This window comes from Taudactylus pleione, unplaced genomic scaffold, assembly GCF_031769625.1.
Source record: "Taudactylus pleione unplaced genomic scaffold, aTauple2 ptg000306l, whole genome shotgun sequence".
In the NCBI taxonomy this organism is placed as follows: Eukaryota; Metazoa; Chordata; class Amphibia; order Anura; family Myobatrachidae; genus Taudactylus; species Taudactylus pleione.
In genome coordinates this window covers 360,655-380,564 of record NW_028284707.1, presented here as the reverse complement: position 1 = coordinate 380,564, position 19,910 = coordinate 360,655, and the positions used below count along the sequence as shown (strand labels likewise).

The following is a 19,910-nucleotide window of genomic DNA, read 5'->3' as shown; positions in this document are numbered from 1 at the left end:
GGCCCCTGCATCTGGCCAGCAAAGGACAGGAATGGCACCCCACTGCCAGTAGGGCAGCTTCAGGCACGTACCATGCAATGTGTAGCGCCGCCTGAAGCATTCAAGCAGCACTCCACATTTCTTCTGCCACAAGCCCTGCCCCCTCACGTGATGTCATGGTTTGGGGAGCGCAGGCCCCCTCAGCTCTTAATATGCCCCTGCAACCATCACAATCCCGGCATTGAATGAAAAAACTATAATAGAGCGTGGAACATCGATGGTTGCCAAATATCAGCTTTTGATGTCCTTTCAATCCTCCAACTAGGCCCCTAGAGCACAATGTTAATGACATTGCCACTGTGTCAGCCTGCTGTCCTTACATTACATACAATACCTTAAAAGAAGCAGACATCATTTACAATGCAGACTTACAGGTCAGAATTTGGAAATGGCATGTAATGCCGGCTGTCGGGATGCCTCCTGTCAAAATACCGACAGCGGCATCCCAATGGTTAGAATCCTGATAGGGGTCGAGTAAGTATACTTACCCCCCATTCTTAGCCTAACCCTCCCTTCTTGTAGCCTAACCCTCCCCACCCCGCACCCTAACCCTCCCCTTTAGTGCCTAAACCTGTCTCCCCCCTTCATTCCTAAACCTAACCCCCCCAGTGGTGACTAACCCAAACCTCCCCCCCCAAAACCTAACCCTGCTACGCTGCCTAAACCTAACACTCCCACCCCCCGCGCTGCTAAGCTAAGGGCAGCCCGGACTTACCTTTATTCAGGTTGGTGACCTTCTGGATTCCGGCATCGGGATTAAGATACAGTAGGCGTTGGTATTTCGATGCCTATCTTAAGTCCCGTGTCGGACTGCATTCCGTCTGCCGGTCTGATAACTACATACCCAGAAGTTATTTGGTGGAGATGTGTTGATGAACAGACTTATACATGCTATAGCAATAAATAAAACTATTTAAAACCCTGAACCCCTCCGATTATCGTAGTATTTTTATGGCACAGCCTAAAGGATGACAGATCACCAGCTCCAAATCATGAATGCTGCCTGTTCACTAGGTGATCATTTGTTTAATGAATATAGAGTATACTGTCGGGAGCAAAAAAGTCATTTAGACTGTCACCATCTCTCTCCTCTCTCTCTCTCCCTAGAATGCGTACATCCTCTACTACATGGCGATAGTTGGACATGCCCTGTCAATCGTTTCACTGTTAATTTCCCTTGGAATTTTCTTCTACTTCAAGTAAGTGTCTCCTGAATGCATAACTCCAGTGCTAATTGTTTTCCATCTCTGCAGCTACATATTAATGGGAAAGCGACGGGTGGAATACTGAAATTGCATTTGTTTGTTAGTTAATGTGAGTCACATTTTCTCTACTCTACAAGTTCAATCCTCAAAACACAGAGCTAATTTTGAACTGAAGACTATAAGAAAATCATTGATACATAATACACAGAGCTGGAGATGGCTGAACTTCATGATGTGGTACATTAAATTCCATTTCATATTTCTGCTTTTCTGGGTTTTCATTCATCCAAGGAGTAAAATGATAGCAATTATGAAGGAAGCAATGATACACGTTAGTGATTTGTCATGTGCAACGATGTGTGAAAAGTGCAGTATGTGCCTACTAACTTATAGTACACTCCTGGGCTACATACAGGGGAGTGCCTTAGAAACGTATATACCTAGGGATTCAGCAATATCTATTTTATGTCCTATGAACCAAAATAAATTGATTCTGTTTGGATTAATTTTAAGTGTTGTATTTAATTATGCATATTATATAATCCCCTTGAAATACCGCTAATAATGAAAATGTGGAATGAAAATGAAAATCAGTCATTTTTTAGATGTACTGTTATTTTCCGTTTTCATTAACATTATTAATATTGAAAATGGTTATAGTTCTTTGGGGGAACCTTGTTAGAAATTCATTTCAAATATCCTGAAATGTGCATGCATTAATATGAATTGGGGGTTGATGAGGAAGTCATGATGCTGTGTAATAAATAAAGAGGCAAAGTGTAACGCCTTTCCTTGAATTTGAGAAACAGCCAGAAAAGAGTTGGACGGATCTCTTGGCACGGACGCAATTAGCGAGTTTCAGCATATAGCGCATGCGGAGAAGCGAACTCATGCATTGTTGAGTATCTCTGAATCTGAGTAGGACGGATCTTGGTTGGATCTGCCTTTGCGTGAAATGGGAGTTTCGGGGCGGGAACTGGGTGTCCACAATGTGATTGTGCATAACTGTTCTGTCTTGTGGGAGTGTCATGAGAGTGTTGTGGGAGTACTGTTGTTATGCAGCTTGAGTCCCGTGCTAGCCAGGTGTACGGGGAAGGGAAGCCTGTTTTAGAAGGGTTTCTGGCACCTAGCATGGGGCTAGTGTACGTGACAATGATAATAATAATGATTGTAACTGTGGACGGAAAACCAGTAGGTGGAGCAGCTTCCATCTTCAAGTCGCACAAATACTTGCATTAGCCCTATGGAAACTCGTATTAGTATAAGATAGTAAATCAGGCATCCGCGGCATAATACAAACACAGCCACTTTATATCCAGCTCAGAATCACGCACAGAGCGATATAAAAAACGTTGTTAATACCCAAATACTGTCAAAGTATCAAACTTCAGGATCCATTTGGTTTCACATGTCCGCAGTAATTTAATACAGTCACTTCCCCTTGTCCCCATAGTAACTGTTTCTAATCCAAGCTATTTAAGCTTGAGCCTGGATTTAGGAAATATGACAATATATCTTGGAGTCTTTATTAATAAATCTGATGTTTTCACAAACCGTCCTCTTGAGATGTCTAAAAATTAGAGATAAGAGGTTGAGTTTTGCTGAAAACTCAACACAACCAAACTTTGGGGTTTCGCGTCGCACCAAGTCCTGGATCGGATCCCTTTTGGGATTCTGAGTAGAACCAAGTCCTGACTTGGATCCCTTTTGGGCTTCTGAGTAGAACCAAGTCCTGGCTCGGATCACTTTTGGGCTTCTGAGTAGAACTGAGTCTTGGCTTGGGTCTTCCCGTAAGTTCAGAACTTGGATCTACAGTAAAAACCTAATAGGTCCAAGTTACATGACTTTGGCTGTCTTTATCATTTTTAAAGAAATCCAAAACCAATACCGAATCAAAACACTGGAGGGTTGTTTGGCTAATGACAAACTCATAACACTTGAGGGTGATTTTGCCAAAACCAAAACATGGTGGTCTGCACAGAGGCATTTTTAGAGAATAGGGGATCCATGTACATCCTTCATGCGGGCCCCCTCCTCTCCAGCAGCGCAGTAGACTCTGGCTTTGTACTAGAGTCTACTGCACATGCATAGGTCTCCAGGATCATGGCACCCACGTTATGTTGCTGGAGAATATCTGGTGCGTATGCGCAAATCACCAGGAACATGGCTGCCGCGCCATTTTACCCTGTGATTTCAGTCTCCTGAACTAGTTGACATGGGACTTGGAGAGGTAATTATAATAATTATAGGTGTGCAGGTTGAGTGTTTTGGGTCCCCCCTAGACCCAGGAGCCTGTGCACCCATTATAGATACATCAATGGGTCCGCGCACATCTCTACTAAAAAGACACCCTGGTGACAGTGGCGTATCTACAATGGGTGCAGTGTGTGCGGGGCACACGAGCCCCCGGGTCCAGGGGCACCCCACACCGCACACCCTGCACCCATATTATTTTAAACTTACCTGTCCGTGGTCCTGCGGCGGGTGTCAGCGCTGTTCAGAACAGCGGACAAATGGCCGCCACGGCCATTTTTCCAGTGTTCTGCACATGCGCAGTAGACTCCGGGCACACTCTAGTGCTCGGAGTCTACTAATGCTCTGGTGGCTGGCCAGCCGTGTCAGTCGGCTGCCGGCCACCGGGGAGAGAGGAGTGGGCCCCGCACGGGGAGTGCACACGGGCCTCCTCCTCTTTTAAGATGCCCCTGCCTGGTGACTAATATGTAGATCTACAGGTTAAATATATAAATTACAAACTTAAATTACCTTTGAATTTTATTACAAATTATATAACTTTATTCTCAAATCAAAAATAAATGAGCACATATTACAATTTTTACATTTATTCCATTTATTTATGGCACAGATTTCCCTAATGATCTTTGCTGAAGGTGCAATCTGATTTTTATTACTGTACTAATAATATTCCTAGTGATAAATTTAGGATTAAGAACAAGACTGGAACGTAAATTGGGTCCGTACGATGAATCCCCCAGTGTTTTGGGAAAAATGTATTCTACTTTTCTGCAATTACAGTTGCAGATTATACTAATATTCCAAATCTTTATTTTGTAACTTATTACTTGAAGCCATTTCAGTTCTTTGATGTAAAGCAGCGCAATTTAATACCTCATTATTCACAGACTGAAGACATTGTGCACAGTTTTTTCTAGACATCTCTTAATAATCATATCTGCCTGTAATCAGGGCTGCCGCTAAGAATGATGATTCCCTGGCAATTTTGACCCTTGAGAAATTAGTGTGAAAATATGTTATCTCCCAACTTCATAGTAATTAATAAAATTCTAATTCCTAAAAGAGCTATCTTAGAACCATCAATTTATTATGCTTTAGGGCGTGTAAAGATAACAAATGCATAAAAAGCAACTACCGTATATACTCGAGTATAAGCCGAGTTTTTCAGCACATTTTTTGTGCTGAAAAAGTACCCCCTCGGCTTATACTCGAGTGAAGTGTAGCGCTGACCGGACGGAGTTCGGTCAGCGCTACACAGCACAAACACACAGCCGCCGGAGCCGGCAGCTATGTGTTTGCTGTAATCAGCAGCCACTGAGAGTCTGTCAGAACCTCAGCGGCTGCTGCTGCTCCCACTGCGGGAGCCATCTTCCGGCTCCCGCAGTGGGTAATGGGAGAGACGTCATGAGTAATGACGTCTCTCCCATGCAAAGCGGCCGGAGGAGCTGTTAGCGGCGGGACCAGGAGCGGGAGTTTCAGGTAAGTGATTTTTTTTTTAAATTCTTATTACGTCTCTCTCTACTGGGGGGGGGCTACAGGGGGCACTACCAGGGGGCGATTACTACAGGGGGCACTACCAGGGGGCGATTACTACAGGGGGCACTAAAAGGGGGGATTACCACTGGGGGAACTACCAGGGGGGGATTACTACAGGGGGCACTACCGGGGCGGGATTACTACAGGGGGCACTAAAAGGGGGGATTACTACAGGGGGCACTAAAAGGGGGGATTACCACTGGGGGTACTACCAGGGGGGGATTACTACAGGGGGCACTAAAAGGGGGGATTACCACTGGGGGTACTGCCAGGGGGGATTACTACTGGGGGCACTAAAAGGGAGGGATTACCACTGGGGGCACTACCAGGGGGGGATTACTACTGGAGGTACTGAAAGGGGGGATTACCACTGGGGTACTACCAGGAGGGATTACTACTGGGGGCACAACCAGGGGGAATTACTACTGGGGGCACTACCAGCTGCTGCCATTTCCCACCCTAGGCTTATACTTGAGTCAATAAATTCTCCCAGTTTTTTGTGGTAAAAGTAGGTACCTCGGCTTATATTCGGGTCGACTTATACTCGAGTATATACGGTATGTAAATAAAATAAAAAAACAAGTACAGAGAATAGGGCACCCAGGAGCAGACTAAGGGCCACAAGGCCCTGAGACTGAAAATGATCAAGGGCCTAATGTGAGAAGCTGTGGTCAATGGTGTGTGGGCGTGGCCAGTGTCATGTAGGTGTGACCTGTGCTGTGTGGGTGTGGCCAGTGCCATGAGGGTGTGTACACCCCTTACACTATCAGCTGCACTGTCTCCCTGAATATGTAAGAGTAAAACCATTGCATCATTTAGTGAGGAATACAGAAATACCATTTTAATACTTATGATTTAAGGACGACAGTGGGGCCATCTGGGCGACCGGTCATCATTCTGCTGTCATGATGATGGGTCTATGTTTTATGTGGGAGCTGTAACCCCATCCTTCCTATTGTTACCCCCCAAGTGCATCTGAAGTATGATCCTGGACCGGTAGTATCAGAGAAGCAGAAATCCTGAAGGCGGTTAAATTTTTCTATTACATCTGATAAATTGATCTGAGAAGCTAATTAATGTTATCAAGTGATTCTTGTCCTAATTCAGTTCTGAGGTGGTTTTTACTTTTTGAGAGTTTGCTGAGCCCCTGTTCTCGTATATCAATACTGATCTGTCAATTACAGGAACATAATCTAAAATCAATGCAGAGTTAGAGCACACAGAATCTTCCATTTGTGTTCAGTTATTCACAATGGGTGTGCAATGTAAACTGGGTCAAACTGGCCCACAGGGGTACAGGGGAAAGCCCAGGTGGGTCCTTCATGCCGAAGGCCGACACTGAATATAAAATGAGCGATGCTGTGGTGTGTGATGTGCCACTGTAACGTTCCCACATTGTTCCGACAACACATAATTAAAGTGTCCCCTTACTTTGTCTCTAGTCTTCCTACAAGGTGGAGACACGTCAGAAGACATTCTCTCTGTGTAACTGTCAGGGCCACCTGGTGGGTTAGAACATGCCCCTATTTATAAAACGCTTAATCATTAATGTCAGTTCTTCCAATAAGTGCTAAGGCCCTCTGAGATTATGGGTCCCCTGGCACATGGATACCCTGTTCCTCAATGTGTGGGTCATGTATGTACCATGCAATCACTAATTCCAGAGCAATTTATTTTTATACTGGTTAGCTGACTCTTTGGAATGTTTGCTATATGTACAGTCAGGTGCATAAATATTGGGACATTGACAGAATTTTCATATTTTGGCCTCTATTCACCACCACAATGGCTTTGAAATGAAACAAACAAGATGTGCTTTAACTGCAGACTTTCAGATTTAATTTGAGGGTAATTACATCCAAATCGGGTGAACCCTCAAATTAAATCTGAAAGTCTGCAGTTAAAACACATCTTGTTTTCTTTAAAAAAAAAAAAAAAAAAAGAAGGTTTACGTACTGTGCATAATTTGTTCATATTCTCACAAACAGTGCTTGAAGTGGGGCGGTACCACTTAATTTTTTGCAGTTGTAGACAATGTACCAGCGCAGGGATCGAGTACAGGATCCCAGTGCTGGAACAGCAGCGGTATTGTGTACCAATGAAAATAAGGGACTGCTTTTTTAGTTTGGTACCAAAAGCAAGCCAATCGTGGCTTGTGGACCCCCAGTCAATGAGAAACTGTTAAGTGGCAGATTCTCATTGGCTCGCGGCCAGTGCCGGATTTAAAAAGCCGTCCATTGTTTTGATTGGCAGCCTGAGCCGGTCCGCGAGCTGAGATTGGCTGATGGCCATTGCTACCTTTAAACTGCAGTGCAGCCTGACCCAATACTCCTGGCTCTGTCCCGGCATAGATAAAGAGAGGAGAGGGTGTGGGAGAGGGAATCTGTTAGAGAGTGAGCCATGGGGTGACAAAGGGAATCAGAGGGGTATATTAACTAAAGTGCTGGTTTACACAAGTGGAAATGTCGCCCATAGCAACCAATCAGATTCTAATTATCATTTCTCTAGCACCTTCTAGAAAATAATAGCTATAATCGGATTGGTTGCTATGGGCAACATCTCCACGTTTGTAAACCTGCACTTTAATTAATATACTCCACAGAGAGGGGCACAGGGTGACAGAGGAAATCAGTTAGAGAGAGGCGAAGGGTGTGATAGAGGGAATCAGAGAGAGGGACAGAGGGTGACAGAGGGAATCAGTAAGAGAGAGGGACAGAGGGTGACAGAGGGACTCAGTAAGAGAGAGGGACAGAGGGTGACAGAGGGAATCAGAGAGAGGGGCAGAGGGTGACAGAGGGAATCAGTAAGAGAGAAAGACAGAGGGTGACAGATGGACTCAGTAAGAGAAAGGGACAGAGGGTGACAGAGGGAATCAGTAAGAGAGGGGCACAGGGTGACAGGGAATCAGTAAGAGAGAGGGACAGAGGGTGACAGAGGGACTCAGTAAGAGAGAGGGACAGAGGGTGACAGAGGGAATCAGAGAGAGGGGCAGAGGGTGACAGAGGGAATCAGAGAGAGAGAGGGACAGAGGGTGACAGAGGGAATCAGTAAGAGAGAGGGACAGAGGGTGACAGAGGGAATCAGTAAGAGAGAGGGACAGAGGGTGACAGAGGGAATCAGAGAGAGAGAGGGGCAGAGGGTGACAGAGGGAATCAGAGAGAGAGATGGACAGAGGGTGACAGAGGGAATCAGAGAGAGGGGCAGAGGGTGACAGAGGGAATCAGAGAGAGGGGCAGAGGGTGACAGAGGGAATCAGAGAGAGGGGCAGAGGGTGACAGAGGGAATCAGAGAGAGGGGCAGAGGGTAACAGAGGGAATCAGAGAGAGGGACAGAGGGTGACAGAGGGAATCAGAGAGAGGGGCAGAGGGTGAAAGAGGGAATCAGAGAGAGGGACAGAGGGTGACAGAGGGAATCAGAGAGAGAGAGGGACAGAGGGTGACAGAGGGAATCAGTAAGAGAGAGGGACAGAGGGTGACAGAGGGAATCAGTAAGAGATAGGGACAGAGGGTGACAGAGGGAATCAGAGAGAGAGAGGGGCAGAGGGTGACAGAGGGAATCAGAGAGAGGGGCAGAGGGTGACAGAGGGAATCAGAGAGAGGGGCAGAGGGTAACAGAGGGAATCAGAGAGAGGGACAGAGGGTGACAGAGGGAATCAGAGAGAGGGGCAGAGGGTGAAAGAGGGAATCAGAGAGAGGGACAGAGGGTGACAGAGGGAATCAGAGAGAGAGAGGGACAGAGGGTGACAGAGGGAATCAGTAAGAGAGAGGGACAGAGGGTGACAGAGGAAATCAGTAAGAGAGAGGGGCAGAGGGTAACAGAGGGAATCAGAGAGAGGGACAGAGGGTGACAGAGGGAATCAGAGAGAGGGGCAGAGGGTGACAGAGGAAATCAGAGAGAGGGGCAGAGGGTGAAACAGGGAATCAGAGAGAGGGACAGAGGGTGATAGAGGGAATCAGAGAGAGGGGCAGAGGGTGATAGAGGGAATCAGAGAGAGGGGCAGAGGGTGATAGAGAGAGGGGCAGAGGGTGACAGAGGGAATCAGAGAGAGGGGCAGAGGGTGATAGAGGGAATCAGTTAGAAAGAGGTGAAGGGGGTGAGAAAGGCAAACAGGTGGTGCACTGGATGAGAGGGAATCAGTTAGTAAGAAGGACAGGATGAGAGAGGGACACAGGCAGGGAGAAGTGTGGGGGATGAGAGAGGGGAGTGAGATGTGCAGGATGTGAGATGGAAGCAGGGGCTGAAAGGGTAGCAGGAAGTAGGAGGTGTTTGGGGTAAGTAAAGGAGAGAGAGAGAGAGACGCAGGTGATCAGACACAAAGTATATAGGGAGCGAGAGAGTTACATACGATGAAGATATGGACACATGAGGAGAGTGACAAACAAAGGTAACAGGCAAAGCAGAAGGGACACATGAAGACATAAGAGAGGTGAGCAAACTTTTTTCAACATATCCTACTACATATTATCAAAATCCATAAAGCTTCAGGGGGGATTAAAATTTCCATACCCCCACCTCTAAATTCCCACTTCGAGCACTGCTCACAAATAAATTCAAATTGAGATATTGATTTCTATAAGCAATAAATCAAAGCGTTAAATGAAGATTACTGTCCATACACTTTTATCGTATCAACCAGATATCGTCAGTGTCTCTATACCACCTATAATAAATACCTTCATATGGTCTATTCTCATACATCTTACGTAGGTCACCCAATCCCATGAGGTGGTATACTGTACTAGGTTTCATGGTCGTTCCCATCGCTACCCCTGAGTTCTGAATGTCAAATGCATCTTGACATTTTTAGTACTTGTAGCATAACACAAGCTCAGCACACATTAAAATGCTTGTTCCATTTACAACCAAATTGCAATAGTTATTACGACAATACTCCACATCTTTCAATCAGTCCTAATGACTAATAACAGTCTACTGTATAAAGACTGTCAGAAGACACTATGGCCCTCATTCAGAGCCGTACGCTCTGAGCAGAGCGCATGCTCTGAATGAGGGCCGCCCTCCATGAAAATGGAGCGTCCTCCTGGACGCTCGTATAGCTGTGGGTCACCACCCACAGGCTATACGAGCGTGCAGTTTGATGGCCGCGATGGTCTTGACCATCGCAACCATCGAAACTGCGAGCCGGAGCCTGCGGTTGAGGTTTTCAACCGCAAGCTCCGGAGTGATTTTGGCTCTATCAGAGCCAAAATCACTCCCACTGACATCACTAGTGATGTCAGTGGGCCGGCTTCTGACGGGAGGCGTTCCCGTGGGAACACCCCCGTCAGGGAGGCACACCTACCAAAGGGGGCGTGCTGTCAATCAACATCGACAGCACGCCCCCTTTGATCAGACACAACGAGCGAAGGACTTTCCTTCGCTCGTCGCGTCTGGCGCAAGCGCACGACGGAGCTCCCTCCGTCGTGCGCATGCTCAGTGCAGAACATCGACCCACTTGCGAGCGGACAACCGCTCGCGAGTGGGTCTGAATCAGGCCCTATGTATAGCCTGGTGTCCATTTCATACTTAAATGGAGTGTATAGGAAAGATTCCTGGACTGCACACCCTAAATATATATAATGGGAGGTGCTACCTGTTGAGACTTTATTGCAGGCACAAAAACAGACAAATCACAAGTGCACAACTCCAAATTACTGATTATATATAAATATATATACATTATGCAATAACATTTTGCAATCAATAGAGGTTTTTTTTAGCATAATCATGGCCAAGGTTATGGGCCTACCCACCATATCCAGGTAACCTCTGTAGGGTAGGTCCCTAACTTACTAGGGTTCAATTCCAGAGCGCAGGACACCCCTAAATCGGCACAGCCGAGCCACCCCAGGGCATTGCTATAATGAGAAAAGTGAAGTGTGTATATTTAGGGTGTACAGTCAAGGAATCTTTCCTATACGCTCCATTTAATGTGCTTTAATTGCACACATGAGAGAAAGGAGACGCCTTCAGCCTGGACTAGCACCCCTCCCTTATTGGTTTAAAAGCATGGAGTCTGGTATTGTTATGCACACTAGTAATAGGCACAATTTTAGGTAAGTCCTACAAGTTATATACTGTAGTGCAACTTTCGGTTGATTCTTGGGGCGTGTGTCCCCTGGATTGCTTTGGTTCGTCTGCTTCAGGGCATCGCATTATAACACATTCTTCCTTTTTTGCACAATTTTAACACTTTACTGTTTGTTTTTATTATATTTGTATTTTCACCCTTCTCTGCAGCCATAGCTGCTCTTACCTTTTTTACTTCACACTTCACTTTTCTCATTATAGCGATGCCCTGGGGTGGCTCGGCTGTGCCGATTTAGGGGTGTCCTGTGCTCTAGATTTGAACCCTACTATGTTAGGGACCTACCCTACAGAGGTTTTTGTCCATTTCATACTTGCCACATTATTGATGACGTTTCTAGAATATTTTAAATGTGATTTTAAAATAATAACAAATTGTTGTAAAAATTATGCCATACTGTTACAAGTTGCGGTCACGACTTGTCTCTTTCTAGTAATGTATCTCCTTCTGACGGTATGATTCCAGTTCCGTCGGTTGCTAGGCAATCTGGATGCCGCAGGATGTCACTTGCTGTCCACAACACGACATGATTGGTTCCTTCCCCTATTTCTGCACACTAGCCTTTTGCCGCCTTGCCGACTACAGCGTTCCTTGTGGATTTATCGGCTCTGCTGCATGGTCAGCGTTCTCACGTCTCCTGATTGTAGTCCAAGCTGCTGCTGGCTCTCAAGCAACTCCACCGGCTCTCTAGCTGCTCCATCAGCCTCCAAGCTGCTCCGGCTTCCAAGCTGCTCCATCGTCTTTCCAGCTGCTCAGTCAGCCTTCAAGCTGCAACCAGCTCTCAAAGCCGCATCACTGGCCTCCAAGCCACTGCATCAACTCTTGAAATTGTACTACCGGTTTTAGCCACACCATCGGCATACAAAGCTGCATCACTGGCTTCCAAGCCACTTCATCAACTCTTTATACTGTACTTCCGGCTTTAGCCACACCATCGGCGTACAAAGCCACACCATCAGCTCTCAAAGCCACACCATCAGCTCTCAAAGCCACATCACTGGCCTCTAAGCCACTTCATCAACTCTTCAAACTGTACTACCAGCTTTAGCCACACCATCGGCGTATAAAAGCCACACCATCGGCTGTCAAAGCCGCATCACTGGCCTCCAAGCCACTGCATCAACTCTTGAAATTGTACTACTGGCTTTAGCCACACCATCGGCATAAAAAGCTGCACCATAGGCTCTCAAAGCCGCATCACTAGCTTCCAAGCCACTACATCAATTCTTCAAACTGCACTACCAGCTTTAGCCACACCATCAGCATACAAAGTCATACCATAGGCTCGCAAAGCTGCAACACTGGCTTCCAAGCCACTTCATCAATTCTTCAAATTGTACTATCGGTTTTAGCCGCACCAGTGGCATACAAAGCTGCATCACTTGCTTCCAAGCCACTTCATCAACTCTTCAAACTGCACTACCAGCTTTAGCCGCACCATCGGCATACAAAGCCGCACCATCGGCATACAAAACCGCACCATCGGCATACAAAGCCGCACCATCAGCTCTCAAAACTGCATCACTGGCTTCTAAGCCACTTCATCAACTCTTCAAACTGTATTACCGGCTTTAGCCGCACCATCGGCATACAAATCCACACCATCGGCTCTCAAAGCCACATCACTGGACTCCAAGCCACTGCATCAACTCTTCAAATTGTACTGCTGGCTCTAGCCGCAGCATCGGCGTACAAAGCTGCATCACTGGCTTCCAAGCCACTTCATCAACTATTCAAACTGCACTACCAGCTTTAGCCGCACCATCGGCATACAAAGCCGCACCATCGGCATACAAAGCCGCACCATCGGCATACAAAGCCGCACCATCAGCTCTCAAAACTGCATCACTGGCTTCTAAGCCACTTCATCAACTCTTCAAACTGTATTACCGGCTTTAGCCGCACCATCGGCATACAAATCCACACCATCGGCTCTCAAAGCCACATCACTGGACTCCAAGCCACTACATCAACTCTTCAAATTGTACTGCTGGCTCTAGCCGCACCATCGGTGTACAAGGCCGCACCATCAGCTCTCAAAGCCGCATCACTGGCTTCCAAGCCACTGCATCAACTCTTCAACTTGGCTTCAATCAGCTTTAGCTACTCCATCAGCATACAAAGCCGCACCATCGGCTCCATAGCCGCACCATCGGCTTCTTAGCCGTACTACTGACTTTTCTCCCAGTTTCCAGTATCTTCCACTATTCTCTGGTTTCCAAAAGTAATCAGTGTAAACCTATACTACTTCGAGCATTTAGTCCAGGCAGCCACTTAAGTACCGGTGAACATCTTCTATTTCTAAGGGAACAGCAGGTGGCTGTTAGTGGCGGAAGACCTCGCTAGCCTGGGTTCTAGGGATTTACACGGAACAGCCTGGGAATCCGTAACACATACATTTGCATAAATGTGGAGTAAACATAATACCGTGCCGGGCCTCAAGGGTCCGGGGGTACCCGAGGTGAGCGTGCCACCGGGCAGCCGCTGGGTATGCAAAACAAAAATTGATTAACAAAGCATACCCCAGGGGCCCACTCCAGTAACCCCCGTCACCTTGACCTCGCTCAGTCCCCATACTGTGGCGCACCGCACATATGAATGGCATCATGACATCACTGCACATGACTCTACCGTTCTCTGTGTCCTGCCGCTGCATCTGCATAATACCCAACATGATCAGTCTTCCCAAAGGAAATACAAAGTGAATTTTGGGGAATCTGTGAACCACTGGAGTATAAGTTTTGTCAACATTGTAACAGGGTTAGGGAAACAGGTACCATCTCCTGGGGTAAACGAGAGAACACACAAGTCCAAGTTTTTGGTGCAACTGGCCTCAGCCAGTTTTATTAAGCAGAAAAATAAAATAAAACATCAAAATAAATACCTTGTCTGTCCGACACTAGCTAAACAACTACAAAAACATAAGCAGTTTAAACAAGTCAAGTTCACTTGTATCAAGTATCACAGAGACTCAGCAGTCCCTTTACCCAGGCACTGATAGAGATAATAACCAGACTAACAGCCTTTTAGCACCCTCATGCAGGTGAAATCAGTAATTAGCCTTCTCTAAAGCTAAAGGCCCTAAGACTCGAAATGGGCCTAATGGATGGAGCCCACCCTCGCTTTCCATCCATAACCCAGGAACACTTAATCAGCTTTTACCAAAACCCAAAAGCTCTCAGCAGAACAATCACAAACAGCTTCCTGGAGTTTTAAAATGTAGGTTAGAAACCTAGGACTAATGTACCTGCCCTCAAACACTGTTCCAGTGCTCTTGTCGAAATACTGTATATACAAAGTCAAATTTACCCTTTGTGATCATTCTTTTGGATAATGCCACACATAGTAAATTATGTAGTTCTTTATTGAACGCTAAAATGGGAAATGTGTTAATTGTGATTTAATGTCTAACATTCAAAGGATATTCCCTTACTGTAGTGTGTTATTAAAAAAAACAGCCCCAACTTTTGAGGAATTGTGTGAAAAATATATCCTACAACCTAAATACCACTTTGCATATTTACAAATTATTATTATCCTTTATTTATATGGCGCCACAAGTGTTCCACAGCGCCTTACATAGTACATAGAACTAATAAGTAAACAAGAAACAAGTAACTTACAGTACATTACAGTGCAGGACAAGGACACGATTTATATACATTGCTGCAACAGCGATTAAAGCACTCACAATAAGCTGCCGGGAGTTGGCAGTCATGTGTTAGGTGCCCTTATGGGGAGTAAGGAGTAGAAGAAAGTGTAAGGAGAAGCACATGAGGGAAGAGGGCCCTGCTCGTGAGAGCTTACATTCTACAGATCACTAGTTTCATCAATTCCCTCAGTAAATTACGTTCCTTTAGAGAACTTAGGACCTGATTCAGAGCCGCTCGTAAGCGGCCGCTCGTTCGTTCCGAGCGATGTTTGCACAACTGCGCATGTGTACGGATCGTAATACGCATGCGCGAACCAGTCAGTGCGGCCGAAAATCGTTTGTTCGCTAAATAGCGAATGCCTGCTATTTTGAGTGACAGGAGGAGGCGTATGTGGGTGGTAACAGGGGAAGGTGCTTGAAAACGGGGAGTGGAGATCCGAACGCAGGCGTGCTTAAAGGTCAAAACGGGCGTTTTATGGGTGTGCATAATTAATACAGCAGCGTCATTGACCACGTCACTGGGTTATTTTATAGTCAGAACTGCTCGCAAAATAGTGGTAGGAAAAACCAACCACAAGAATAGCGAGCAGTTCATACGCTGGTTGATGTACTCGATTAATCTAATACATAGCGGACATGACGTAGGATGCGAGCGGCCAGGGGGCATAGTTTTCCAAAAAACGACCGCATGTTTGGTTCGCTCGTTCAGACCTAGAGGTGTGAACAGACCGCAAAGAGCGAACGGTTCATTTGAATAGCCACCCCTTTTTTCTGAACGAGCGAGCGCAAATAGTGTCCGGCTCTGAATGAGGTCCTTAGCTCTTTTGAGCGTCTCTGCACTTACGACCTTAGTCGTAAAGATGCTATTTCCATTCTATATTCCCTATTGGCTGGGTCCCCCCCCACGAATTCCATTTGAAAACCATTTGAATTAGCTTGGGAGACTGACCGGGTAGGAATCTAGATGATGCAGAATGGTCAGATATTCGTTAGATGGTTTCTAAGATATCCATTAATAATACCAACCTTAAAGAAGCTGCTTACAAACTCTGTGGTCCCTGAAAATCTTCACTCCATCTACCCACTGACATCAGACCTTTGCTGGCGTCAGTGTGGACATAAAGGCTCCTATGGTGGGACAGTCCAATGATTTCTACGTATTGGGATGAAGTCTTGTCACTGATAGGCTGTATCTTCAGCTTTGCATCTATTAAAGATCCATTACATGTCTTGTAATGTAAACCATTTCCCGATACATCTAAACCCTATAACAGACTATTAGGGGAATTCAATATGGAGCGATAAGTCCGTTTTTTGCGTTAATATCGCACCTATGACATCATTATCGCAGGTTTTAGATTTACACTGTATTCAATTTCAAAGACTTATTGCAGGTTCGAAAAGTCTTTGAAAAAAAACGGGGATAACTTTTCACCACTGAATAGGTGGCGAAAAAAAGTGCAGAATTGGGGTTTAGGGGTGCAGGCTTAAAAAAAATAGCCTGCACCCCTGGGAATGACATTTTAAAAAGCACTGTGTAAAAAAAATAAAAAATAGGTACACCCCAAAAAATTAATTTAAAAATTGGGGTAAAAAAAAAAAAACTTCGACAGCGAAGTTTACGTTTCATATTGAATACCCCTGTCATGTGTTTTAATGCTGGTAAAATCTTGATTGTTACTAATTGTAAAAAATGAACTTGCCCCTTATTCCTGCACTAATCAATAGTATTTGGTACACTGCTCCCATGGAATACATCACTGCCCTCTTCCATGACAAAATGCCCACATTTCATGAAGTTTGGACTCCTTGGTATTCTCACTTTAATAGGACCCTTCCAGGTCTGGTTTGACCCTCATTTTGAATTATTAGAAGTGTTTATTTATGTATTTTATTTTTTCTTCGCTCTATTAAATCTGATTTTATTTATTTATTATTATTTTTCCGATATCCTATTGACTCTGCTGCCGGGTGTTCACTACTGTATTTGCTATTGGTTTTTACACCCTAATTTATTTATTTTTTAAATCACGAAAACAAGGTAGTTTGATGTCTTTTGTTATCTTTTTGTTATGGCTGTATGTAATTTTTATTTTCTTATTTTCCTGTTATCTATCTACCTTTTAATAAATAAAGAGATTACAAAAAAAACAGCCCACCGCCTTTATCCGCTGGTTGAATGACAGTTCTTATTAAGCTGTTTCAATATTACTCTTTCCTCAATGCAGATTCATGAAGTGGGTCTAAAAGTTTCACCTCAAACATGAGTGGGATAAAACCACCGTGGAACTATAAATAGAATCTTCTGTACTGTATATTAGAACCTGTATTCATAACAACCTTTACATTATTATCAGAGTTGTATATAAATGTACTGTATTATTATTATTAAACAATTTAAACATTGATAAAGGCATCAGGGGAATCTAAACCCCTTAGATCATAATTGTATCAAAGCATGGTAAATATGAATATCAGAGAAATGAAATACTGAATGTACTGATTTAATTTTTTATTTTATTTTTTTGCTTATACCATAATAATATGGCAATCTAGTTTATTTAATTCCCCATACACCATAATAAAAGTGCTGCAAACTTTACCATGCTGCTTTGAATATGGAGGAAAGATAAGGAGGTAGCACATTCTTCTATAATAGTCTGGATAAAACACACTCCCTGGCTACCTACTTTTATTTTATCTAACTTTATTAGCAGCTGAACACTGGTGATGTCTGCATGTATAATAAACACAGTTGAGAACAGTGGTTGCAATATCAAAATAACACATGTCTAAAGCTGGGTACACACTATAAGATATTGGGTCTGATTCAGAGCCGCTCCCTCGCACTGTGCGTTCGCAAGTGGCCCGATGTTCTGCGTGCTTCATTCTGCGTGTGCGCGACCTACACACTGCGATCGCATCGCTCTCGCTCGCCCAGCAAAGGCAGCCCAGGGTAATGAGTGACAGGAGAGGCCATTTGTGGGTGGTAACAGGGGCAGGACACTAATAACGGGGGGTTGGAGATGCGAACGCAGGCGTCACTGAGTGTTTCAACGCCGTTTTAGAGGCGTGCATAATTAACAGGCAGCGTCATAGTACACGTCACTTGACTTTTTTTTAGACTGATTTCCTCGCAATGCTTGCGGTAGGGTAAAGCTACCACAAGCACTGCGTTCACATCCGATGGTGCTCGATGTACCAATGTTTTAATCCTGGAGATGATGTGTTGCTGGTCGTCGGCTCTGCCTGTGCGATTGGGCGTACACATACACAAAGTGTCCACTCGCTAAGACATGGTGGGCGCGCTTATGCCTTGGCGAGCGATCGCTTCCCATGGCGTCACTTTGACAAATTTGCATACGCATCCAGTGAGCGTACGCAGATAGCGAACGGGTCTGAATCAGGCTCATAGTGTGGATCGTATAGTGTGTACACCCGATTGCGAGTGCACGCTGGTCGTTCATTGCGCCGTCACATCTTCTGTGCTGCACAGCAGATGGGACGACTCAATGAACGACGCCATGCTGCTATATACCCCCCCCACTGTTTGCCCATGGAGAGTTGAAACTGGTGTGCACGCCCAAAAAAGGGGGCGTGACCTGATAGTAAAGGGGCGTCATCTGATGACACACACCCCCCATTTACATCACTAATGGGGTGTGCCAAGCATCTATTCTTGCTCTGCACGCTTCCCCCAACTTCCCCCCCACCGCGGGACACTACGGCCCGCGGATGGGACAGCGGGACAGTCTCAGGAAAATGGGACTGTCCCGCTGAATGCGGGTCAGTTGGGAGGTATGCTGCTACATGCAGCATGGAACGATACATCGCGCTGCCGTTCCCCCATGTTGTGCAGAGTGTACTGCCGGCGCGATGTATCTCTACATTGCGTTGTTCCGTCGCTGGGTACACACATCGTACAATGAGTACCAAGCTTAACAAAAAGAATAATTCACTGTGCAGAGAGAAACATAGGAGTAGTGGATAGAAAATAACATTTACTTGTGTATGATGTCTCCTAAGTATGAGAGAGAGTAGTGGAACAGTTTTTAGCATTGGGATCAATGTGCGATCTGCATGGAATTATATGTTGCATACCGTAGGTTTATTTCTGGACAGTCCTAAGACATTGGGGGTGATTCAAAGTCAGATGGTATTGCTATCGCATGGCAGTGGGTGCGATAGCGCTATTATTGTAATGCAGCAGAAGGCATCACACATCCTGCATGTCACTGTTCCGAGCTGCATCCATAGACACAGCATTAGAACATCTGCGTGATCCTCTGCCAGCAAGAGGCCAGGAAATCTCTGTCAGCAGATGGAGATCCTCGCCTCTTCCGTCCCCCCCAATGGTGGCGACACGCCTCCGTTTAGGAAATGGAGACCATCACCGCCCCCTCCATACCTGGAAATGGAAGCAGACTGTCAAACGCTGACAGTCTGCTGCCGAACTGCGTGCGAACACGCAGAACCCGTCCTGTACATGTGCAGTATGGGTCTTGTGCCATTGCAGACCGGCACAATCACAGATGTGCACTAACCATCGGGTTAGTGCACATCTCTGAGTTAGCCCCATTGTTTGATTAACTGGTTTCTGACTATATTGGGTTGTGTGCGCTGGTGTATCTGTGATAGTAACAGTAGATTGCCAGCTCTACAGAGACAGGGGCTGTAGTGACTGAACAACCACTGTTGGATTGTATAGTGCTGTGTAATTTGTGTGTTCTATATAAATAAAGGTAAATATTAATATTGTATTTTAAGGGTACTCTTATATGACTAGAGCTAATGTGCACCTTAATGACTAGAACAAGTTGTATTATTTGTCTGATTTGCTTGGACTAACTGTTTCACAAGGTGAATTTTATATTGTTTAGTTTTCAGAAAACACAGGGCTTTCATTTGGTAGCGTATGGATTAATTATATTTTTATTTATTAAATTAAAATTAAATCAAATATTTCCATAGTTTTGGGATTGCTTCTACTATCCTACTTTTAGTATCACGCATTCATGCCTGCCAGACGCGTTTCAGTAGAAAAAAAAGATTTTTAGGGGCACTTTAACCAATCTAATAAAAAAACATTCCAAAGCAGAAAAAAATATCAATAAAAGCAACATCATAATGTCACCTC

At 45.1% G+C, this 19,910-nt stretch overlaps 1 protein-coding gene across 2 annotated transcripts in view; it reads left to right on the top strand.

Moving 5' to 3' along the window:
- Window positions 1-19,910, top strand: part of CALCR (calcitonin receptor) — a 400,000-nt gene that overhangs the window by 281,967 nt on the left and 98,123 nt on the right. For both annotated transcript variants that reach the window (XM_088442186.1, XM_088442187.1), the window contains exon 6: window positions 1,147-1,238. In XM_088442186.1, the coding sequence (XP_088298312.1) occupies window positions 1,147-1,238 (92 nt within the window). The remainder of the gene's footprint in view (window positions 1-1,146; window positions 1,239-19,910) is intronic.